The sequence below is a fragment of the Varroa destructor genome, unplaced genomic scaffold, assembly GCF_002443255.2.
Source record: "Varroa destructor unplaced genomic scaffold, Vdes_3.0 BEIS01000001.1, whole genome shotgun sequence".
Classification (NCBI taxonomy): Eukaryota; Metazoa; Arthropoda; class Arachnida; order Mesostigmata; family Varroidae; genus Varroa; species Varroa destructor.
The window spans coordinates 39793425-39819670 of NW_019211454.1; the positions used below are offsets into that span (position 1 = coordinate 39793425).

A 26246-nucleotide genomic window follows, 5' to 3' on the forward strand; every position below is an offset into this window, starting at 1 on the left:
TGTTGTTGTTTGCCCTGATCAGGAGCAATCGCAATAAGTCGCACAGCATGCGTTTTTGTTATTGTTGCTTGGTCGACGTCGTCCCCCGAGCGACCCCTCAACGCGTAGCCATGGTGTCGAGCCCCCGCAGCAGCTGCATTCCAGGCTAGCGAGATTGTTGTTAGTTAGCTATTATCGAAGGGATACAGCAATATACGTGAAGATACACAGGCAACCGAACAAGACAGAACAAAACAAACAGACAGTTTGTCAAGATAAAAAATCTAGCCGATTGATCGTTATTCGTTTGAATTACCTTAAAGAAGGTTTTGGTGTTTGACCTCGAGACCCGTCCTGTAGTGGGAGCTCCCTAACGTTTCTTCAGAAGCACGGCGTCGTTTGCCGGCAAGATGTGTGCGACGTTGCAACTGAGGGGTCGTTGCTGTTCGCCGAAATAGGTCCGCTAGCTGAAGAGACAAAAACGAGACTCGGAGGCATTGGCTGGCAACATCTGTCCGTCCGTTCGTTCATTTGTTTATCGTTGTTACGAGCAGTCAGGGTGTACGTGCCACCGGAGGCGTCAATGACGACAGCCGCAGATAGCGTAATCTACTTCGGAAGCGGCGCTGACGCCGATTCCCAATGAGGCAGAAAGTGAAAAACGATGCAGTGTTTGCACTCGGCTATTAGGGAAACAGGAAACATTGTGGAGCTCACTCGTTCAATTGGACTCACAGGTGACGGCGTCTCTAAGAAGAAACAGCATAGGCGGATCATACATGTATCGGTGGAACAGAGCGCCGGAAGTGCACGCGTTTACTCTAAGCCAGCGATATATTTTCAAGGCTCTTAATTTTGTCGGGGGTCGCCCTGTGAGCAATGTTTGTTGCGATTAGAAAAAGTGATTTGCGGTCACGTATCAGGTGATTCTACTGCTCGACCGACTCCCTGCATCCCCCTGGTCGGCTGTGTATATGCATGTGTCTGTGTGTGGGTGTTTGTGTGTGTGTGTGTGCATGTGTGTCTTAAGTCAGACGCTTCCTTGACCTATTCCAATCGCTTCGCGGCGACAGTTTGCGGCCGCCGAGATCGTCATTGTTGCTGTGATGTTCTGAAGGTTGTGGAAGCCTTTATTGGAACAAATACATTCCTGAAAAGAGGAAAAGACAAGAAAGGGAAGCACGTACACAAAAAAAAAAGTGGAAAGAACACAGAACGGGCAGAAAGTGACGTGCGAACAAGTGGTGCATCATCTGAAACCTTCATAGTTTGGAAGAGGTTTGCGGTTACTGCTTGACGCCTCAGCAACTAATGATCCCACTCTATCGAGCCTCAATGTTACTAAGCGCTACAGAACGACGACACTTGTAAACCTGCTATTGTAATATAGGCCACGCAATAGCTGAGCGATTAACAGTTATGCTGGTGAGAAGTTGGTGTGCGCATGTCGAAAACATAATTGGCCATCACGATGAAATCCGTACAATGGTTTATGCAGAAGCGGTCGAGTTATTTGGTAGAGCAGCAGCATTAGAAGTGCATCGTTATGCGCACTCTCTGTCCTTAAAAAAGGGCAAGAAGTGAACGGCGATAAACGCCGCAGAAAACAGTGATTATTCGATAATCCTCGTAATCGGTCGGTCGGTCGGTCGGTCGGTCGACCGACGGTGAACTGATTGAATTGTTGTTCAGCATCCATTTGACTATCGGTAGATCGACCACCGTTGTACGGTCTGCCACTGTTGGGATGCTTGGAGTAGATCCCACTCAGGTAGAGCGGAACGATTCAGCTGAGTCGGACGAGGCCAGCCCATTCTGGTAATGGTGTGATGCTGTGTCTCCGAGCGCGGCCCGCCGTTTGCTGCTGCTGCTGCTGCTGCTGCTGTACGGTACGTTAATTAGAATAGCAGCAGCGCAAACGAACGGTGAAACTCGTGCGGCAGCGGCAGCGGCGGTGGAGTTTCTGTGGAAAGCCGATTCGACGTTCGATTGTCGTCGTCATCATCGTTATTGTCACTTTCCCCGAGCAACAATACCGACCAATCGCCTGGACTCTCTGGGCGTTGACAGACACCATTTTATCGTCTTTCTTAGTGGTTAAACTGATTGCTGCTCAGGGGAAGGGCATAGGCAGGGTGCCAATAACAACAAAAAAGAGCATCCGAAGAATCTACTCGGTACTGCTGCATCATCATTACGACGAATAGTAGCGATCAGCGACTGGACACTCACCGTAACATTGTGTCTAGCACGTTAGTCGTACCGAGCTCTGTCGCTCATCGTCTGTTTGGCCGGCCGGCCGTCCGTCTGTGTGTCTCTCTGGCGCGCAAGGCGTCGTCGCCACAGCAGCAGCAGCAGCAGCCATTGCAGCCACCGTGTTGCCGCTGCTGCTGCTGCTGCTGCTGCTGCCCCTATTTTGTATTGGTCTTGTGTCGCCTGCAGTCGCCAGCCGTGCTGGCTGCACGCTCACCCTTTTTTCCACTCCACTCACCGCCAGGTACCCGCTGGCTCACCAGTGACTATTACTGGCCGCCGGCTGACAGAGTGACGGTTGCGCTGTTGTCTGCCGCCTGGAACTCCGCGATGTTGTGCTGATGACGACGACGACGACGACTGTCTCTGTTGTGTGCACACAGCGCGGTGCTGTGTAGAACAACGACTGAGGTAGCACGACGTGCGCCTACGGCCGGGAGAGCCTGCAGAGGAATCGCCAGCAGCAACAGTAACGCGCGGGCCCTCGAGCTGCAGTAATAACAGCAGCAAAAGCAAGTGGTAGTGACGAATGCAACGTTCGAACGGACCAGCGAACTGAGCGGAGACACTGGCCGCGGCAGCACCAGCGGTCCCACAGAACGCGGGCATAGAACAAACAAGCTACGGTCTGGTTCATCGTCAACAGCGGGACAGTACAATCGCCCTTCATCTGTTGCTACTGCTATTGTAGTTATCGGCATCTGCTTACGGCTGCTGCCGTCGTTCCTAACTCTTGATATCTATCTATCTCCATGCCGCGGAAGTTGTCGATGTTGCTGTTGGCAGCGCCGTTGCCAGCACCATTATCGACACCCTGGTGGTCGTAGCGGTCATTTCGGTGCCGTGGTGTCCCAGTCTTTTTCGACGAGCGCAGTACGTCGACTGACTGCGCAACAGCGGCGGCGGCGGCGGCGGCGGCGGCGGCGGAAGTATTAATCATTGGTGGTGCACAGCGCAACCTAGAGCCGAGTTACGCCAGGCGTCAGAGGCTCATACGATCGCCCCGGCCGCTTCCGTCAACATTACCAGCTTGGACCGTGGATCTGTCTATGTGTTGTTGTGCGTATATTTGCGGCGAACAACGTGTGTTGTCCTGTACCCCATCAGCGGCGTTAGTGCTACTGGGCTAATGTTACTTGTGAAGGCTCATCGTAACAGCAACAGCTGACCTGCTCCGGCTGATGTCGTTGTGGCTAATCTTTGCTGATAGTGAATAATAATAATGAGTGATAACAGTTTTACTGATGACAGGTGCACTGTTAGATGTCCCTGCGCTTGAAGGCAAACAGACGTCACGACAGTTATATAGACGTGTCACCTCCAGGGGCAACATTAAATTAGCACCGAAGTAGCAAACTATCTAATGGAAAACTCCGTGTAATTCGCCATCGTTTGTGTATATCCAACAGATGTCAACGGGCTGGAAATGTACGTAGCCGGCAAAGCGGGAGGAAGAAGTTACTTCGTCGCTGGAGTATAGGGAACACAGTAAACTATAAGGCACTCTTAGCCATCCCAATGTTCCTATCATCTATCACTGATAACAATAATCATAGCAAACAATAGACAGCCACCGCGAACATCTGCTATCCAAATCACCACCGCTACGACATTGCAACAGGCACGATAGTCTTGTACCAAGTGCCTAATCTTGAAATCATCACCAATCGCGTTAAAAGCAGCATCAGCAGCAGCGACGACAGCATTCGAGCGTACGGCCTCACCCCGCCGCTGGGACTGCTATTTCTATTAGAACAACGACAACAGTAGCAGCAATCAGTACCTTCGTCCTTGGCTCCAACAACCCCAGAAAAGGAGAGTTAGCTTGTTTGGTGTCCCCGATAATCCTACGTGCTGGCAGGGGAAAGCACTGTTTCGTTTGTCATCGTTATGCGGCGACATTGTTCGCCGATCTCTGCCTACCTCTTTGTTTTTGTTATTAGTTCTTCTCTCCTCTTTATGTCTGGCGCGATTTGTTTGCTTCTATCAAACCACGTGTATTGAAGTCATCGCATGGTGGCTACTGGACCGCGCCATCACTGTCAGAGTCAACACACAGGGGTCATAACAGCCGTATAGCCGCCGAACGGATACCAATGCTGGAGAGATCGAGCTCCGGCTTTAACCATCGCAGAAGAATGCCAGCCAACGCGCAGCGCTTGTGAGGAGACGTGCACATGTGAGTTCGTGCTAGACGTGGTTCAGTCTATGGCCTTCAAGTCTTTGCTGCCCTGTCTATGGGTTTTGGGGATTTAATGTGAGAGTTTAAATGTGTGTATGTGTGTGAGTGTGCGTTTGCCTGGGACTGGGACAGATAAAAGTGTGACGACCTTGTACGCTGCCCGTACAGAGTCACTGGGCTGCTGGCGCGATTTTTTGACGACGAACTTGGTTATTTGTCGAATGTTACGTTACGTATCATCAACGGGTGACAACAAAGAAAAGCTAGGTCAAAGCAAAACAATCCGCTTAAACATGGTCGTAGCCGAGCAGTCAGTTGTTGATTCGCACTAATTGTAACATATTCCTGTGACATTGAACCGTTGTAATGATAGCTAGTGTATTAGATAGTGATTCTCGATGCAATGAATTATGTGCCGATCGAACGGATATACTAAGTCTACCGACTTGTACAATCAAACAGTTGTTATAGATATATCGAGGTACCAGTGCGATACTGTAGAAGACAAGTATAGGAGCTGTGCGTAAATACAAATAGTAATTAAACAAGGAATGAACTTCGTGTTTGTGTTGGTGTTGTGTTAGAAGAATGAGTACAATCGCGAAACGCGTTTCCATTGTACGTCGTAGCTGAAGCAAAAGCTGAGGCGGAGAGAACGAGTGTTCATACACCAACAATCCTTTGACACCCCTGTCGTCTCGGTGCCGAAGTAGCAACACTGTGTTAATTATGAGTTTAAATGCAGTGAGTGAGCATCTTGTCTGAGAGTTGACGACGCGGATAGCACTGTTTAAAATCAACGCTAAATCAGCAGCTTACCGTCCTGGTCTCCAAGGCATATCAAAGGCCCCAGCGATCCTTCACAGAAACCGAGACAGTATTAACAACTACAAAAGCGACACTTGCAGCCTCCCAAGCGTTCACCATCAGGAAACAGCAACAACAACAGCAGCAGCAGCAGCAGCAGCAGCAGCAGCAACAACAACAGTAGCAGCAATAGTAGCAAACAGCAATCGTGAGTTGACGTTCATAGAAGCGGTCATTGAAAACAGCAGAAGCGCTCAACCGCGTGCGTTATTCCAGCATAAGCGACTCGTGTCCAGCTTTCAATCAGCAGGCGCCGAGTTAGAGTTCGGAACCGGCTCGTCCAATAAGTCTATTCGAGAACATGCGCTTCCAGGGTCCCTCGGAACGTGTCGCCAAGGCCCGCAGCTCACTGAAAAAAAAAAATAATACCTTGCCTCCTGATCCGCTTGACCTTGCCGACGAGCCCGAATTATTAACGAATGACCCCGAATTACGAATTGGGGATCGCACGAAACTCGGTCGTCAACCGCTGATTGATAGTCGTGCGGTACCCCCACTGTCGGGTGTTGCAGCAATCGGCACGACAGAAACAGCAACAACAAACATAGAGTTGGCAACCGACGCCCTAGGCAAAGACAAGTCGTCATTATCATCGTCGTCGATCGAGCAGCGTCCCGATCCGAAGGTCAAATTTAAGGAATCTAATACTATTAAAGGTGACGCTGATACGAATTCTAATAATACTAACGACCATAGAAGTAACAGCCGAAAAGCGACGAGCGAAGCGCCGAGTCACCAGACAACGAAGTCGCTTACGTTATTTCCGTGTTTGAACAACAGCGCTAGCAGAAGCAATAATAGCGGTGCCACTGCTAGCGATATCGTGGCGACGATGGCTGAAGATTCGCGAACAGCCGAAGGGCGACCTCTGAGTCCCTTGACCCAAGGCTCAGCCGAAGACCGATTGCACGAGACAGATGATGTCCTTGGAGAACTTCGCGGCGGATCCGCAAAGGAGCGCGGGCGAGCGCACAGCCTATCCGGCTACCGAAGTCTGTCGGGTTCACTTGGTCGCAGGGAAGGCGGTAGTAGCTGGACGTCGAGTCCCGCCACTGCGTTCGGCCGCCTGTCGTCGGCCTTCAACAAGTCCGCCCGCGACAAGGACCGTGACGGGGGGCGGGACCGGGATCGCTTCGACGATGGCCATCAACAGTCGTTGTCCACACAGCAACAACAGCAGGGATGTATTCCGCCAGGTAGTGCTTTTGGCGGACCTGGTCAATCTCAGACGCTCAGCCGATCCGAAGAAAAGGCTCAACGAGCCGCACTCAAAGCCGCCGAAAAAGAGCTGCGAGCCGCGGAGAAAGCCGCCGCCAAGGCAGAAAGACGCGAGCGCAAGGAGCTTCGTGACAAGGAACGGGAGAAGGATAAGGAGCGGGGACGCAAATCAAAATCGCCGGGCGCAGCGCTCAGCGACGGTGAGACGACGCCGACGTCGTTCTTTAGCCGGGAACGCTTGGGATTAGGGATGGGCTTACGTTCGCCACCGGCTCGGCCAGCGGCCGATTATACTGTGTCGCTGCCGCCGCTTGGCACAGCTGCAGCGTCAGCTGCGCAACACCGTTCGATTTTCTCGATCAACTGGAACCAAGGAGGAGGACAAAACCCAGCTACACTGCCGCCACGCTCGCCCGGCCGATCCGGAGCGCCTAATAGTGCTAGCCCAAGTGGCGGAGCTAGTGGCAGCAGCGGGAGTACGGGAGGAGGCGCCGCGGGCTATTTGACGCGCGGTCTTGGCCGATTTCAGCTGAAACGCCGCAACACAGCGAACCTGCCACAACAGACGAATCCCCACTCTTCGACTACCCCTATGAATAATCCGTCTGCGCCGCCACTGCCGCCGCCTCCGCCAAATTCTCAGAATTACGGTGAGTAGAGAAATCGCTAATTGTTTAGTAGAGGCTGAGCGAAAAGGGAAAACGATCATTTAAGGGAACGAAACAGAATGTAATGAATTTGCGTGACAGGGAACACCCTAGCTGCTCCCAAAGGCTGTGTGAGAGCTGCCAACGGCAGCAATCGGATTGTGCGTAAATGAAAAACGAGCTAGAGGTAAACTCGAGTGACAGCTGCAAAGCTCGGAAACGGTCATAGGTAACGCCAAACGATCACAGGTTTTCTGGCAAAGTTTTGACACCTTCGAAACTTTGCTCGGAAAATTTCGTATTCTCTGCCGATCACATCCTGAATATCTTATGAAATAGCTGCAACTAAAGGCTAATAGTGTTATAAAGTGTAAAGAAATATATCGTGCCGCCAATAATGGTGTTCGTAGGCCGTTTTTTGCGCACCTTTGCATTGCGAACCTATCCGCTTCGTTGCTGCAGCGCTCTCTGTGGCGTTAGAGCGAATAGTTACAGCGAAATGCCTAGCATTTACTATTTTCGTTATCATTTTTCTCAACCCGAGTAGTTTTAATTAAGGATTAGCTTCTGGCTAAAATTAGATATGCAAGCAAATGTTTACTGTCCATAGACAGCGATAGAACAACATTGCATATTATAGATCACACCCTAAATCCGTAAATTTTGTTGAGTTTTTTTTCTTCTTTACTCACAGACAAATGACCATAGAAGTCGACTGTAGTCGCTCGTATGGCTGTTCGTTTGTGGCACTACTGTAATAGTTATTGTTGTTGTTTAATGTTAGTATGCGATCAGGGAAACTGCCAACCCAAGCTTGTCAGTGCGCGCTCGTTTCGATAGGGTTGCGACCCAGCTTGTTTCACTAGCGCTAGTCATCGAATAGCGAGCAGGCAAGACGAGCCCGATCGAGTTGACAGCGTCGCGTGAACGCTTAGACCCGCGCAGCAATGATGCAGTGATGGAGCAATGAGCAGCAGGCAATATTAACCAAAGGAGCCATTCGGCCGATCAGAACGTGTGCGATTTGCAACGGCTTTGTATAGCTGGCCGTTGGCTGTAGTGCCGTTTGTACTCGTTCCATTGCCGACTCGTAGACTCGCACTGCTGTGCGATAGGAGAAGAGAGCTCCGTTACCTGCCAGGATTACTATCTGTGGGATGTGGTGAACAGTGTCTTAGGGCGGACAGTGCCAGTGGTCCTAGTGGATAGTATGTGTTTCAACGAACCAGACGACACTGTGAATGCCACTAGCGGCAACGATCATATTGCCCCATTTAGCTTCTCTTCACATGACGCGCCGTCTGCGGTTCACTTGACTCAGACAGATGGCGATGTCTATGTTCACTTTCGTTTCGCTCCCGAAACGCCTGCTTACCCTTTAAACCAATAGCGCAGACATTATGAGCCTGAAGCAGGCGTTTACCAGTCGCAACTTGCACATATATAGTACAGAAGAAACTCCATTGTGCCAAGAGAAAATTTGATTTTACGGATTGAGCTCGTTTGTTCTGTATTTTTTTCAGTTAGCTGGTGACATGGCTCATTAAACGACACCAAACAAAAATTTAAGCATGAGACGTATTTTTATCTTTCTTGAGATCTTTTTCTTTGAGAATCCGCTGAATAACCGTTGGATATCGCCGCGCACATAGATGATTTTTCAATAGACACAACCCGAACCTATCTTGCTTATGTACAGACAAGAAGAAAGCCGACCCGAACCGTCAAGGTACGCCTCGTCATGGATGAATTCGCTTTATTCCAAGAGCAGCGACATATTTTATAAGTATATAATAGAATAGATCCTATGAGTCGTTGAAGCAACTGCAAATTATACGATCTTCAGCATACTTGGCTTGTGCGGTTCGGTTCTGACATTGAGCCAGCTGAGAAGGACGGCTACTACAGGCACTTTGCCCTAAGTTAATAGAACTGAGACTTCTCTACTTCTACATATCTAAGATATGAACGCACGCAAGTGGATAACGCAACAGGCAGCGAACTCTCATAAAAAAGAAATGTCAAAGTTCTCGCGTTGTGTGTTCGTTGCAAACGAAAGATCACAGTTGTCTTGTCAGTTTTATGTGTGTGTGTTTAATGGCAAGTCAGTTCTACAAACAGAAGCGAATACGTTGGTGACTGTGGCCACAGAAACAGCAGCTTTGTAGTTGACTGTAGTACTAGCTAGTGTAGTATGAAGTCAGTGTATGATGTCTACTAATAGTACAGCTACTGACGCCAGTCGAGTATCTTATGGCAAGTCAGGTCCGATCTGCTACGGTCGGGTCAAAAGCCAGCTCACCCGAACGTCTGTGTTACTTCTAGACGTAATGATAGAGTGCAGTAATGCTGCGAACAGTTCGTTTGTTCAAGCGTAAGCTCCCCGCAGTCTCAAGCGAGCTACCCGGCAGGAAATGCAGGCACATGACCACCACTTACCGATGACTCGTTGAAGCCTACCGGCAAAAGACGAGTCCGCCTCAGCGTCTGCATTCTCTAATAATAACAATAATAATAATACCTTTTAGCGTCCTGACGATAACCTTAGTACAAAGTAGTATAGCAGTATTTAAGTGAACACAGATATTTGAACGAAATGTTACGCATGCGTCGGCAGGAATGTCTCTTACAAACTAGCTTACTCAACATTTGCCCGACCTTTGTACTTTCTATTAAGGACCTAAACCGCTCACAAGTCATTCCCAGAAAATCCTAGAAAAAATAATAACTTTAAAATTATTACTGCTCACTTAATTGTAAGTAGAGCAATATTAGCACATGCAGACTCTTTAACGTTCCGCTCAAATTTGACAAACCAAAAAAAATATAGCGAATTCCAAATTTGGTTTCATTATAATTCAGAAGCTATAGGAATACAACGCTCAAACAAAACGCAAAAGGCGCAGAAAGAAGTACTAATTTGTAGGACTTATCTGGACGATCCAATTAGCGATGATAGATGCGCTCTTCTAAAACATAATAATACTAATAATATTATCAACATTCAGTAATAAGAACAAATTCTTGCATTAATACTTCGGGAATATCCGAAATGGCGTTTTGAACTGTCTTGGAAATTTTTCTAGCTCTTTTCATCTAATCCCTTTTGTAAATGTTCCACCACTTCTCATATAGATCCTTCTCAGATTCCATAGAGCAGCCGTAAACTGGGAATACTTTATATATAACTTTAATTCGGGTAAATAAAGAGGTTTATTAATCTCAGTCTTCAGCGAAGATATTGCAAGAACATTGAATTGAAGAACATTGTATTGAAGAACAAAGCGTGTTTCGCCAACACAAAGAAACTCAGGCCCTTATGTCTGTTTAGTTTTGTTCTAGGAAAAATTATTTGCTGCTAGTGCCAGAATGCAGCAGGTGGAACTATGTCCGCTACAATGAACAGTCCATTCAGATTGTCCTAATTGGTTCCAAATGCTCTGTACCCGATGGGAGAACTACTGCGCTTAAAGCCACAAAACGTATAAAATCCTCGATTTATTTTCTAAGTGGCGCTATCTATCTATGTAGCGGTGACAGCTAACGTCGTCAAGACTGAACGCCAAATAGAATGACACAGTCGACAGCAGTGGCTAGCGTTGCCAACAGCTGACGGCGTTTCCCCTACCTGGTACTGCTGCAACGGCTGTTGTTGCCGCGCGTGGCCAGCTGATCAGCCGCCGGCGTCGCAGTTCTGATCTCAGTCGTCAGCCCGTACTTAACAACGTACATCGCATGGGGATATCCTGAGAGCCAGCGTTCCTGGCCGGCCGTCCACGTTAGGTCAGCTTGATAGCCTAGCAATTTTGCTTTTTTCTCTTCATGCCTGGCCACCTACGTCCTGACCGGTCATGGTAAGTAGTGTCGCATACATGAGCATCGATGTTGGCAATCGTTGATGTCGGTTCCCGATAGGCCTCTCGAACTTATCAGCCGCTGCAGAGACTTGAACCGCATCCAATGCGAGCATCACCATTTTGGACAAGATCGCCGAACAGAGAACGTCACACGATTCTAACTAGATAGGGAAACTTTATTCTGATCTGTTCAACAGTTAACCGGCCGATTTTCCATGCCGTGTACATAAACGCGGTGTAGGTCTTCACACTAATAAATACAGAACGAGGCAAGACTTAGACCCACGTATACGAATGGGACAACAAGTAAAAAACTAAAAGTTTGATCCCCAAACAACGACGCCAGCAATGGTGGGTCGGGGTACGTCCGCAACAGGGAGATGCACGCAAGTGTATCTTTTCATTATTCACGCACTTCGCAGACAAACTGGTGCCAGCCTCGTGGTTGGGCAACACCCATAGTGGCAGCAAGCAAGCGGAGCACCAGCCTTTGACGAAGGCTTTACGTGAGCTCAACTAATCTGTAAAGTCAACTCGACGCCATTGGCATTGTGCTGGCTAGTCAAACCTATGCTCGACATCTGAATACCAATGCGACTATATTCTTTGTAACCGTTACAAGTACGATTAGTTCTTGTCGGATATTACTGCCAGCTGTTATGATTACGGTCGAGTATTGCATTATCACTATCCATCGAAATGGGTAAATCGTACGTCGTATGAATATGCTGTATGATCTATCGCATGCCTATACAATACCCGTATTTATTCGACCCAAAATCGACTCGGCCTTTTTTCACAGACACAGATCGAAAATCTCTTTAATCACGTTGGAGATCATGAGATGATTTCGAGACCGCTTTCTGATTGCGCTGTTCGTACGGATCGAACGGCTAGGCCAGATAGTTTCTGTCGTTCTTTCAAAAAAGGAATCGAGACTTGCAGTAAGAGCAGGTAAGAAAACTTCTAATTGGAGTGCACACTGCATAGGTAGGAACGTGAACGCAAGCAGTTTGATGTCGCCTATTTGTCTATATGGTGTGTGTGTGTGTACCTGCCCCACAGAACAGTCTTACAATATCATCACATCATACATAGTAGCCACAGTTGACAGGAGCCCAGATTCAATATAGTCGGGCTGTTCTCGGAGATTCAGCTTGCGTCCCTCCTAAGCGATCGAAGCCCACCTTGGCGCCGCCGCCTGAGCCGCGAGTACTGCTGCCGCAGTGGTTGTTTCAGTGTCCCGAAGTTGATACTCTGCGCTGATTGAAGTATACCTCACGAACAGGCCGGTACCCTCCCATCGACCGACAAAGTATGAACATACGTATACACATTGACACTGAAATGCAGACCGCCACACATATGACACAAATAGGCAACAGTCCTGGCGGTCCTGTATGATGCCATGACCTTAAAGGGGTTGGCAGAGTCTATCCTTCAGTAATGCTGAACTCATTAAGACATCTGTGCGGGAGTGCACGACCTTGAAGTCGGTCGGTTTCCTGTCGTAATCATGTTTAATGACGTTGCCGCCGCTGCCAGTACGGTCAATGTCAGTCCGGCGCCTATATTAGACAAGATCTGTAATCTACCATTGAGTGACTTAATGCTGATGAAAGGAATATGGTTTGTAGCCGGTACAGCGACTCACGCCGGTTCACTGGAATGACTGACATATCGGCCTATACCTGTACGCTACCATTGCTGCTATAACGTTGCCCATTATCCGAAATTCAGCAATAGTCATTGAGTATCACGCTAGATGTCGAATCGGTAGTATGTAATATTATCATTTGTAACAAATATATTTGTAATTGATGCTTTTGTGGTGACCTGTTTCGTTGAGTGTTTTCTCTGAGGAAAACATTTGCCAAGTCGACTTCATTAATCGTTAGTTAATCGCATCTCGCCAGTGATAATGCTTTCCTCTTTATGAGAAGCCAAAATGTTTCTGCAAAATATAGTCGCGGTTGGTGCGAGTCATGGTGCAAAGTTTTGTCACCCGGCGTTTGCTCCTGACCACCGTTGCCTCGCCTGAGTCGATCGGGAGCTGGACTAGAGGAACAGCGTATCTATTATCGGTTCTGCAAAATGCGCGCATTTGATACGTCTCGAGATTGGAGGATTTGGAAATGTCAATTTGCAATACGGGTGCTTGAGCCCGTCATCGTTGGCTACGGATTGTTGTAGCCGGGCGCGGATTGTCCTACGATTCATTACGAGTTTAGCGCTGCGCCGAACGCTGCCTCTATTGCATATTCCGTAATAGGTCATATAAGAACCTATTGTCAAACCTAGTACAAAGGTGTACGCACCGAAAGCACAAGAGTTCAGGTTCGTTTCATACCGGTATCGAGTATTAGGTGACTTGAATGAACTGGCTAACAAGCTTAATGTTGTTGTCCGGTTCATCCGAGCAAGTAAAACACGACGAAATATAGATTTTCATAAACATCTTCCAAAGTAACGAGATCCGCGCAGACGACAGATCGAGACATAACACTCCAGTTGGTACAGCAAATGGGGTAGAACGACAGAGAAATAATCCGCTAGAACAGCTTATACTCGATGCTTCGGAGTCATTTGTAACCAGTCATTTGTGTGTGTTATGTGTACGAACGGGCGTCAATACTTGTACAACAAAGATCATATGGCAATAGAGTATAAACAAACAATACGAGAGCTATATGAGTCGCTCATAGAAAGGCAAGAAGTATACAGTTGAAAGGGAAAGATCGTTTAGTACTCGATGACGTAAGCGAATTTCGTTTGTGTGACAGGCTTTTCCCTGAAAATTGGTACTTTCTGATAATTTGTCATGGTAACACCATTCAAACAGAACACTTCCAAGGTTTTTTTGCGAAACTAAGCAATATTCATGGAAATAATGTGATTTTTTTTTCGCTTGCAAATGTATTGTCTGCAAAAAAATAGATTCACAAAAATGACATGGTCTTACCATTACCTGGTTAAGGTTTACGGTGCAGCTAACGACGATGTTGTCTATAACATCTGAAGATTTCACGATGGAGAAAAGACGCCAAACTCAGAAACGTCTTTCCTTTTTAAAGCTTATATATATATATATATATATATATATATATATATATATATATACTAACTCTATCACGTATGATTGCATATACTACGTATCGACACTTCGTGAGAACAGATAGTCACTCGCATTTCCCGCATCTTCCTATCTGTTAACTTTAGTCAACATACCTTTACTATAAATACAGCAATGTAAGGGAACTATCCATTTATACGGACTCGAATACCGGCCTGCACATGTCACATCGTTGCGTTGGCCGACGAATTCGAGCGGGCATAATTAAATGTTCAGGCAATATGTCAATTACCTCAATGTTGAGAGGTAAGAATCTTCTGAGACGCCGAAATGTTATATCATGTTGATTAACTGGCAGTGGTCGCTGGCGTCAGCTGATATGTTACGACCTTCTTGTTGTTATCTATCAGCTAGACCCTGTTACTATTTTATTGATCATATTAAAGTGGAAAGAGCTAGATCTGCGTAAAAAACACTTCCGCATTTTTTTAAATTTTCATACCCCGCCTGCCAATTTCATTTGTTCGCCATGTTAGCTAGCATCAAAATTGCATCACAATCATGTCAATTTCGTTTCAAACAAGAACTTATGAACAGTTAATTAATGTCACGTACATTTCCGCCATAGGCATCGTAATAGCTCAATATAATATATGGAACGTTTAACTTGCCTCGTTTGCTCTAGTCCTGTCAACGCTTATAGATAAATCATTTATATTCATAGTGATATGTATCGTGAATTGTTTCTGCATCTAGCTGACAAGTAGTTATGACCGTAAGTTTAATCCGGAAATTTTAAAGGTGAACACTGGAAGCCATCAGTCCGTTAACGACATCCGGCGTAGGGTTCGAAGGAGACCGGATTGCTGAAGAAGAGTGCTTGCAATGACATTGCGACAGCATCGGTTCTGCCTTGCTTGGATAACCTGAATACTATCAGACCTACCTTAGAAACGCGCAACGAAGTTGAATGGAGAATTTTTTCGAAGGCATAGCTTCAGAAGGGTGCCGTATTGGCTCAAAAATCGGCCATTCGAAAGGCGTACTCTTGTTGAGCTGAACATTACCATAGAGTGCTACATATTCGTTAGAAGCACGTGGATGAAACAAAGTATCTTTTCAATGAATAATGAAGGAAATAAGCAGATCGAAGGATGTGCCATTTCCAAGCATTTAAGAAAGCTTCGTTCGAAAAACACTTTCTTCGTTGAGCGTCGTTCAGCTGAGTTAGCATTAGACTTTTTCTATGTTATTATTAAACCACATTAATGAAACGAAAGACCCTTCGCGTCAAAGTTCTATGAACAGCATGGTCAGTTTGTCTGGCCAGCGACATATAACACTGATGGCCTGATTACGTTCCTAAAATAGACCTCACGGCCGTTGCTAGTTCTGGTGAAGCACGTGAGTGAACTTGATTCTCGTTCATTCATACATAATGGGTGGTGATAGGCGTTAATCTGCTAGTTGTCGATGGATTGAATCATCGGTGTTTATTCAAAACACGAAGTCCAAAACAGCTGGATTGAGGTCATATAACCTCATTTACAAAGTTCAATTAAATTTAGTCGCAACCACCTCAAATATCTCTTTGCATATAACCTTAAATATAAAGTAGTGTACTATAATGGTTTAGATTATTTGTCTCTGCGACGGATGCCGATGTTTTTACACATTTCAGATAGATCGTATTGTTTGGCCTAGTACTCCTCATTTGAGTATAGCTTTTCTTGTATGATTGGGCATGAGAAGGGTCACACGTAAGGCAGCCATTCCATAGACGAATGAAAAAACAAAAGGTCCAAAATATGAATCACACTGTTTGCTTATGTACATGATGTTTAGCAGGTACATTAAGATCGAGAATTGCGAAACATATCGTTTAAACAGTACCTGCCGTGGCTGTCGACGCCCAACACTGGTCAACATTCCAGCTAATGATTATTTGTAGTATTATCTATCAACTATTATCATATTTCCCTAAATTATTATGTTTCCAACGACGTAAATAAACGTAAAAACGACTAGTAGACTAGTTCAAGTATATATTAGCATACTTGTATGTGTGATGTACCCGTATATTTTCTCCTTTCGGTACTATAGTGAGATAAACTCCTGATTGATATTTCGCTGAAAAATGTCGACGAACTATTGAAATTGTCATTAGCTTACTTTATAGGACAAGGCCTATTTCTGACGCGTTGTTTATTTACGCTTGCTTTCCTGTTGCCGCGTTATTGCGGTTTGTTATTTTCAGGTTCTCTCATTAGGCGGCATTCTGTCGACCCGGACAGACGGCGCAGTGGCGGTGTCCACGGAGGCACGGAAGGACATCACGTGTTGCACACTGCCCTTATTCACAGGTTAGTTGTATTTCAATCGACACAGAACAACGTTCGGTGCACCCTGCGTAAACTGAAAAAACAAGGAAGGTAAGTACGAAGAAGGAGAACAAAATCAAATGAAAGCGAGAGAGCATGGCTACATTCGTTCGCAACTGTTGTGAGCCACGAATACGGGTTATTAGCGTGCCGGAAAACAGATTTTTGTTGGCCAGGCCGTTGATAAATCAGTGATGTTCAGCCGGCGCTAATGCCATGTATCTCCTACATGTACAGATGGCGTCTTTGCTTATAGCATCAAATGACTAATTTCGAACAGCCCAGTTTTCTCGATACGGATAACGACTCAGGATATGTGTTAGAAAAAACGAAATGCTTGCCAAATTAGCTTGATGGCGTATTCAAGTACCTTAGTATTTCACAGACGTTTGATGAGCCAAGAAAAATGTCGATGAATGCGTCATTAACATTACGCTACCTCGACTCGCGCATGCGCGAGGCGAAAATTGCCTCGACCAATAGTATACGTGTTCGACGGGACCTGGAGTTCGTCCCGTCTTTATTCTCGGGTTTTATGACAGCGCCATTTTATTCGCAGCTAACAAAAGAACAATATAAGAGCAATGCACGGCTGTTTGGATGCTATGTCAAAGCATATGTCTGATTTATCAAGAGGCTATGCCAGTCTGGAGACGGGTGGGTACCCTTCTGGTATGCTTCTCTGTGCAATAGGTATCATCTTTAGAGTGAAAATGGATAAATTCTCACGAGATCGACGGCGATTGCTGCCGAAATGTTCGACTGCTCTGCAATCTGTCAGCCACAATTAGTTTGCCATCAACTCATCGAAGCAGAGCCATAACCTAGTCTCAGGAAGAAAGATAAGTAGTTCCTTTTCATCTGACCTGAACCAAACGAGTAATCGTTGTAGGGCACAGAGTGTTCACTTAGATAAAGCATTCGCTTTTCATCTTAGGGCGCTATAGAGCTCGGGTGGAGCCTTTAGCGGAACGCATGCCGATAGTGGATTATCGTGATGACGGTTGCATTACTGCCGAAAAGCAACTCTTCGTCGATAGCTGTTTTCCGCTACCAGTAGACTGTCCCAGAAATATTGGAAGGTTGTTTTAATCAATCTATGGAAACGTGTGTATGATTTCATAAAACGCCTGCATAACAGAAGACAGACAGATATAATTAAAGCATTGAACATAGTTCAGATTCGTGAACGACGCGTGTCAAAAACATAACATCAAAAAGTACCGTTAGAGTAAGACGTTACAAAGTCTTATGGCGAGAACGCACGCAAACGTCCCTGTAGTTGAAACATTGACAATGTGTAATTAGTCTAAAACTATCTAAAAACAAAAATTGTTCCCATTTTATAGTCGATGCGTTAATTATCGCATGTCTATTTGGTAGTAAGCTATTGCAGTATAATTTGCTAGCTTATCATGACACAATATTGGCACGAATCAATCTGACTACGTATTGTACGTTCTAGTCATTTTTCGAACTTCATCTGAAAATTTTCGGGTTTCCGCTCTGCACTAGAGATCCTGTGTGCTAACTCGATATCAGTTCTCTTCTATATACAACCAAAGACCAGGTAACCATGTGAATCAAGCATTAGAAGAAGCGTGTACTCTACTAATACGAATTATATTCGTTATGTTTTGTTTAATAAGAATGCCCTACGTACCTGGTTGGTGTTTTTTTTTATTTGCTTTACCTTGTGACCCACAATACACAGATGTCGTATATTTAATACATCGCCTGGATTCACCCCCTACTTAGACGTCGCATTCGTATCTCTAGTGAATGATTAACATAAATCTATCGCAGGTTTTAGCTAGAAATCGACACTTAAGGTTTCAGCGAAGAATCGAAACCGATGTCTTGATAACCGACGTCGCGTGTATAATAATATTACAGGATACACTCGCATAACTCTGAGCAGTCAGGAGGGGGACATTATGCCTCGTTGCCAGGTTCAACCTGTCACCAGCTTCAGCATCCAGCGGGCGCTACCGCACAAGCTCTCGGGGTAGGTAGTAACATAGGCTCACGGCTTGCCCCATTCACACAAATGCGCTACTTATTAATACATGTAATAGGGCAAAAGAGAAAACTGAACAAGAGGCCTTTGATTAATAGACGCACATGCGATAGTTGCTTTTCGAGACGGTTGCTGATAAAGATGATCACAATTTTCACCAAATCACATCGTTCGATCTCGCAGGAGCACAAAGCCGTATTCATGTAAGCAAGCTAATTTCAGACTTATATGGCAGTAGTCGGCCACGTGACTCCGAACATCGTACATATAGTAAGCAAAGGTAGATTAATGATTTTTTTTTTACTATTATTTAAAACTATTTGAGATTACCACTGACAGTTTGCATTGCAATGCTGTCGCTTCAGCTGGCATCATCGGAATCGTCCATATGTGATAGGATCGACATTGAGGATTTGGGTGCCGATGAGACCATGTTGTTCGTCAAGTTTTTCAGGTAATAAAACGTGGTGTGGATGCTAACCAACAAACACTACAACAGGAAAGTCTAGACATAGACGGGACCAGGTTGGCTCACGCCTAAGGCCTCTGGTGGATTAATTGGCAATATGCTTTAAATCTCTTAAATACAATGTCCTTGCGTTTTTATGTCATGTAGTGATATCCAAAGATGAATCATGGTGAGAATTTTCGTATGAAGCTTAGATTTAATCCTATTGCCGCAATGTCAAGAGCGGAGATTTGGTACACGCTTTGCCCTGAATCCCTACACGAGCACGCTAGAATATAAAAACAACGATCCGTTTTTGGTTTAATTCATGTAAGACGCGAGAGAAGTGCAGAAAGTAGCCTTGCAAAGCAGGGCACTCGAATGCAACATGGTCACACGAAACTTCATTATAGCCACAGCGTGCAGCAGGGGTCTGCATTGAAACTGCTCGCGTCTTTTCCCCTTTTTTTATCAGGTTTGGCATGAATGATGATTCGGTAATGGTGCAAACATTGAAAACAATATTGTCCGAACTACATTTGATGTTCACGCATTTCACAGATCGAGCGACGGCCAACGTCGCTTGGCCTCCAGATAATTTGATTCAGGCAAAAATATTATCGAATGTTATCGGCTGATTCATATGGATTTTTAGCATAACACTGTTGATGGTTTACCGCGGGTCAAGGAAAAGTGGCCAATGTAAGCTTGCACTTCGCTATAGACTGTTTAAATAAACAAACCGATTTTGCAGAACTATCTATTTCTCGCAAACTCTAATCGATGTCAATATTATAGCCTAGTAGAATCAGTACTGCGGTAATGCATGCGTATGAACTAGACGACACACGTGCAGCTAGTTTACTGCTACCAGACGATCGACACTTAAAATATTGTTATTGTTATTATGTTTATTATTGGCTATAAGCGATAATTCAGCAAAGTGCTGCCTCGTAGACGGCAGATAGTCCACCCAAACATGTTCGGAAGCTCAAATACTCATCTAATTTCAGGTACTACCACTGTTACGATCTCATACCACTGTCCGCGAAACTTGTAGTGTTTGACACCCAGCTACTTGTAAAGAAAGCGTTTTTCGCGCTTGTCTCAAATGGAGTCCGCGCGGCCCCGCTGTGGGACTCAGCACAACAGGATTTTGTCGGAATGCTAACAATTACCGACTTCATTCATATTCTACGGAAGTACCACGGAAGTCCCACGGTTCGTATGGACGAACTGGAAGAACACAAAATTGACACCTGGCGAAGTAAGTGTGACTATTTTTATCGATTTTATGTGTACTACATTATGTGTGCTCTTAGACGGCAATTGTCAAGCTGATCTTGGCTTGAATAAAAATACTTTCCGAGTATCTAAATTCTAATAATCTCTCTTCATATACATTCTTTGTGGTAGCTGTTCTGACCGAGATGCAGCGACCTCTGGTGTCGATTGGGCCAGATGCCTCTCTTTGTGACGCCATCACCGCCCTAATACAGCAACGCGTGCACCGATTGCCAGTCATCGATCCACAGACAGGCAATGTGCTCTATGTGCTCACGCACAAACGCATTTTAAGATTCCTATTTCTCTACGTGAGTATTGCTAATTGGGATGGGCTCATCATTTTTTACAGTGCATGGATCCGGTACATGGAGAAAATATGGCTACTAGATAATTGGCAGGCAGGTCGCTGCCTAATTGTAACATTCGATATATGATAAAACAATTACAATGACATGCTAGAGAGATCTTGTAACTTCTGTAGGTCTTGGTAGGTGTTGCTTGAAATGTCACGTTCCGAGTCATTCCAAAACCATAATCATAATAGTAGTAGTTAGTTGTTGTTACATTTCCCTGCACATTTTCAATTAAATACACGCGCGCACAAAGCCTTTAACTTTAGGTCATTATGAGCGTGCACTCGTATTCTACATTTGTTCGTATTACAGTTTTATGATCTTCCACACGCATCGTATCTCGACCAGAGCATCCAAGAGCTTAAGGTGGGCTCCTTCGAAAATATCGCAACGGTAAGTGTCTTCAAACGCTAGGTTTTAATAAAACCATATCCAAATGACAGTTTGCGTCCTATTAGGAAGTGTTATTATTCAGACTAATAGCTTCTGCAGTTGATGCAGGTTTGTAACTGTAAATAGTTGCTTGTCACATCTACAGTCAAAGGGCTACGCTCAAATGAGAACTGCAATTTATATATTGTATGCACTCTGTTATTAATTTGAATGGATTGCTCATGCTTTTTTTGGTTACAGTGTAATCCAACGACGCCGTTGATCGATGCGTTGAAGACGTTTATCGAACGGCGAGTGTCTGCATTACCAGTAGTCGACGAAGACGGAAAAGTCGTTGACATCTATGCGAAATTTGACGTCATAGTTAGTACTAGCCCCTTGTAATTATTACGAAAGCTAGTTGTGATTTACGAACATGACAATACCAGCCTTAGCAACTATACACTAACTGCAAAAAAAACGTTTCCAACATTGCTTTCCCTGTGTCACTCAACATTCTGTGCTGATAGTCTAAGAAAGAATTCTTCTGATTGGACTAATGGTTTCTTCATTTCTAACTTTTTTCGCGTACGCTATCTTATCATTGCAGAATCTTGCGGCGGAGAAAACGTACAATAATTTGGATATAAGCGTAGGTGCTACTCTTGAATTCCGAAACCAGTACTTCGAAGGAGTCATGACATGTCGAGCTACCGACTCCCTGCTCCAGGTCCGGGTTTTGTTGAGCTTTAGATGTGGTTCATACCTTCCTGCTAGAAACTACCTGTCTCTATTGAGCAGTTAACCCATTTAAATTGCGGAATCATTAATAAGCTTGTCCGCGTTTTCGCTTGTTGCTTAAATTATAGGTGATGGGGAAAATTGTTCGTGCTGAAGTGCATCGACTCGTAATTGTCGATGATGAGGAACATGTTGTTGGTATTGTCTCGTTGTCAGATATATTAACTTTCCTCGTTCTCAAGCCACTCGGTAAGACTCAACAATGCATTTTAGTGAACATTGCGATTGTATAACGTTCATAACCTATTTGCTAGAATGGTTGAGTAGATGAAGGCGGGAGCCACGAATAGATGCAAATCATCACTGTTACTATTACTTTACATCTATAGTTTTTACCGTTTCGTGCTCGATGGAAATTAAGACCGTCGGCTAACATCTTCTTCCGTAAATTTGCCTTTTACGGTAGACATCGAACGACCCGCCTCACGTAGTTACGGCATATACGCTCGGACGACGTCATCGGAACGTGAAAACGGCACATTGGCCGAGGAACCTGAACTAGAGGCAACAGCGAACGCACATGGTGAAGGAGCTGTTCAAACAGAGCGGCTGAAACATTCGAATGGTAGCATGTGTACCGTGACTGATCCCGATCAAGCCAAAGAAGGGCAGAATGCTCCGAAGGCTACAGAGGAAAGCATGGAAAACGAAGAAAAGATTTCCGTTGCGCAGGAGGGCTCTATCATCGAATCGCAACAACCAGAGGGACCTAATTCACCTCAAGAATGCTTCGAGCATCCCGCCGAACAGGATGAGTAAGTTTACAGCCTACGTTCAGTTACAGTGTTTAAACACGAGACGCTCTCTGGAAGCCCTCTGCAAACGTAGGCAGTCAAACTATCATGTGGTTCAAAGGTCCAACTACAATAGGAACCCCACTATAGACAGAATTATCATGGACACCCGTTTATTTTACAATTTCATTAACCTCCAGCAATTAGGCATAGCTCATATATATATATATATATATATATATATATATATATATATAGATGTAAAATTCGATTTTCCTTAGCAGGTTAAGTAATATGTCGGCTGAGAAGCTCGATGATTCGGAAAAGGCTAGCGAAAAGGAAGAACTGCCGCAGAAGTTGTTATCTGCCAAATCCGCCTTAGCTCCGGTCGCAGGGGTATCCACGGCAACGTCAACCCAGCCGGAAAATAGAGCTGACATAATTACCCCCGTTGACACTAAATCGTAGCTTCACAATATGTGCGAACGAGAGCATAGATATCTAAAGTAAATGGCCATAAGAAGCGCTGTCAAGTATTATATAGATACTTCACCGTGCCGGACCCATTCAAGTCGATTCTAATTCAGTTTCAACGACGACTATTGAGGGTTAACCATTATCGCACGAGCATTATGCCTTCATCGAATGGCAGAAGGTTGGTCACAAAACAGAGCGTAAGGCAGCTAAGCCAAGTTGTTGTATCAAGTCGATGCACTTCGGTAAAGCGGCCATCATACACCGCAATTTTCCGTTCATACCTAATCCATAGCATTAGCTGAGTGCGCGAACTTCGTATTGATTAACATTTAAGTCGTTGAAAAGCACTGCTACTTTATGCGTCTGTGTGCTAGTCTGTCCTATGTCGCCAATATAAAAAAAAATAGCATGCGGCCCCCAAATGCCGATTGAACTGTCTACACAGGGGCAAGAAGAGTGCAACCCGGCCGAAGCAACAGCTGTATAAACCGGTGAGACAAGCTTAAAATGATATCTATCATATATTTCTGCAGTTGCTGGACTGCGAGTGAATACGCACGCAAATAGAATGATGGGACGGATATGATGTGTAGATATTACGACAGCTATATTTATATAAACAACAAACAAGCATATATATATATATATAAATGGGCTCTTCTCTTAGCCCTCACCAATACCACCTTTGTTATATAGTGACACTTAAGATAGAATGATGATAGTATAAGATAATAAATACGTTACTAATTATAAGAATTATTATTACTACTGCTAACGATAATAGTAATAGAAATAATAATACATAAACAGTACTGCATCCTGATAGACATAAATAGATTATCCTCAAAAAAATAAATTCGAGTTTTTTCATGTGAAAATGCAAAGCTACACAGACAGTAGATATTCTACTCACAGAGATGTATTCATACATAGACAGCTGCAGAGATTTACAAACGATATACGCAATGGTAAATATTAGAAGGACGGGTACAAAAAAAGAAGAAAATGTGACGAAGTACTGATAATTGAATGTTCTAATTTGAAGACGTTAACGACCTACACTATCGTTGTATGTACGGGAGCATTATATGGCATTCAGTAACGCGGCAGAAGGAGCACCCGCTATGTACTTTGAACGCAGCTGGTCAACTAGAGATGGTTTTGTCATGTACACAAGGAAAAAAAGGAATGAGAACGAGATATAGATGAGGGCGTAAGCTCGCTAAAAAACTGTTGAGACGCACAGGCTGTGCCTGTTTAACATATAATACGGTATACGACGAAGCGTAGTAACCAACTGGTGGTCAATGGGGCAGTACTCAAGGGTGCACGTCACACAGTTTGATTAGTATTATTATTCTATGCTAAACATTTTTGAGGAAAAACGACCTATAATGTTGCTTTCCTAAATTTATGTTGCTAGAATAATAGACTCTATATGCCGTATCATAATGTTAATTGATTGAGTTGAAAATAATATATATACATATAATAATGGTTCACGTACTGCTATAGAGAAACATATATACTTATTCACTTATGATATATATATATATATATACATATATATATATATATATATATAATTGGGAAAGCACTTTGTTACACAAACAAAAAGTCAATGAAGGACATAGATTAATTGCCGGAACGCGGGAAGTCCTGTCGGACTTCGCACGGAATAGTGTTCAAGCCAACTGACCCACTCTAGGGGAGTAAAGGTCAAAGGAAACGTACAGGATGAGGGTGTCGAATGGAAGAACGGAAGAAGAAACGGCCAGAAGTTATAAGAACGACGTCGATGTCGGCGTATACTCTATAATTGTATCTATGTACGATGAAACGAGTTAATTGAGGTTGCAAAGTCAACGGTGAAGCTATTGCAGATGCAAATGAAGGACAGGGCGAATCAACGAGAAATACTGTACAACTAACGAGAATAACGACCACAAGAGTAATTCTGGTGGTGATGAAATATGGCTAAAGTATTTTTTTACGAAACGCGATTGACGTGGGTACGCATAAAAGAGAAACGATTAGAGGAAATGACCGTTAGATGTATGGAAAGAAAGGCGGAAAAAGGTTCGGGAACGACGAGGTGCGGTCCCTGGTTGGATTTGAGGTTACGTTACTTCTGCGAGATCAATGCCGCTAGCGTGATAGATAGGAAACGCTAAGCTGTGAGAAGTAGAACAGATAGTTGAAACTACCGCCTTCAAAAGGATCGCAAGCGGTGTTCACATCCTCGGTGTTACTGTTTTGTGGCAGGATTGAACAGTTCGCTAAGCGCGAAGACGGAAGCACCGCGGGAAAAACGGGTCCTGATGAAAAGCAAGAAAAAACTAGTGAAGTACGAATATGAAACAGTAGGCGACGTATGACTTATTGATGCTTAAAACCTGCTAAGAATATGATAAAGACACACGCGCAATGCCTTCGTCTATTCTGCTAATGATGAGAATAATAATACTAACTAACCAAAATAAAGATTAATAATGGAGACAATAATATAGTAATAGTAATATCCATTTATAGTATAAGAATGGTGGATATGAGGACAAAGGCAATAACGAAGTTAGAACGTGTCGTCGGGAACGGAGCACGGTGCTTATGAACGGGGAAAACGAGGGCGGAAAATATGCACGGACAACGATTAGTTGGCCTCTAGTTTAATGATATACACCAGCAATAGCAGCAGTTGCAGACTTAGGACTAAAATAAATCGGTTATGTCAAACTATATTAGTCCTAAAGTGGAAGGTTTAATTTTTAGGCCGAAACACCGAATTCGAAGCAGCATACGTGATGCGGAGGCAAGAGAATGACCTATACAACTGGAAAAGCACAAAATATGCCGTAGGGTTGACAAAATGTGTTTATGTTATGAGAAAGACGAGAACCTACGTATATACTAATCCCAAAAGTCTACCTAACTTAAAAACGGGAAACCACATTCGCCAACAAATACTACTCTGGGTAAACGAGTTTTCCACATTCTTTTATTGATTCTCCAAACGACAGAGTAACAAACGCATAGAAATTGGGTAACAATTATACGATTCAATATCACGTAACACAGAAAAAAAAGTCTATTATAGGCCAATTAGAATTGCAAAGTCACAGGTCTTTGCCTGGAGTCAAACAATATTCGAAGAGGAATAAAGGTTGACGATGTGGTGGAATAAGATTAATAATGATTATAAGCAATTATAAAGATAAAACATGATAGAAAAGAGCATGTTCAACGATCATTTTAGTACAATGCTGTCATTTCATATTCATTTATAATTTGAAATGTTAA

At 44.4% G+C, this 26246-nt stretch overlaps 1 protein-coding gene across 14 annotated transcripts in view; it reads left to right on the top strand.

Annotated features, from left to right (window-relative positions):
* Positions 1 to 25454, top strand: part of LOC111243559 (uncharacterized) — a 101133-nt gene extending 75679 nt beyond the window's left edge. For 8 of the 14 annotated variants that reach the window (XM_022789339.2, XM_086985965.1, XM_022789340.2 and 5 more), the window contains 11 exons: positions 16334 to 16439; positions 18354 to 18465; positions 18843 to 18931; positions 19939 to 20192; positions 20342 to 20520; positions 20878 to 20958; positions 21199 to 21321; positions 21548 to 21667; positions 21807 to 21927; positions 22145 to 22493; positions 22754 to 25454. In XM_022789339.2, the coding sequence (XP_022645074.1) occupies positions 16334 to 16439; positions 18354 to 18465; positions 18843 to 18931; positions 19939 to 20192; positions 20342 to 20520; positions 20878 to 20958; positions 21199 to 21321; positions 21548 to 21667; positions 21807 to 21927; positions 22145 to 22493; positions 22754 to 22940 (1721 nt within the window). In that variant the 3' untranslated portion in view covers positions 22941 to 25454. Of the gene's footprint in view, positions 1 to 8; positions 7150 to 16333; positions 16440 to 18353; positions 18466 to 18842; positions 18932 to 19938; positions 20193 to 20341; positions 20521 to 20877; positions 20959 to 21198; positions 21322 to 21547; positions 21668 to 21806; positions 21928 to 22144; positions 22494 to 22753 lie in introns of those variants that run through there. The other 6 variants (XM_022789333.2, XM_022789334.2, XM_086985950.1 and 3 more) reach the window with 6 other exon arrangements.
* Positions 25455 to 26246: the final 792 nt, after the last annotated feature.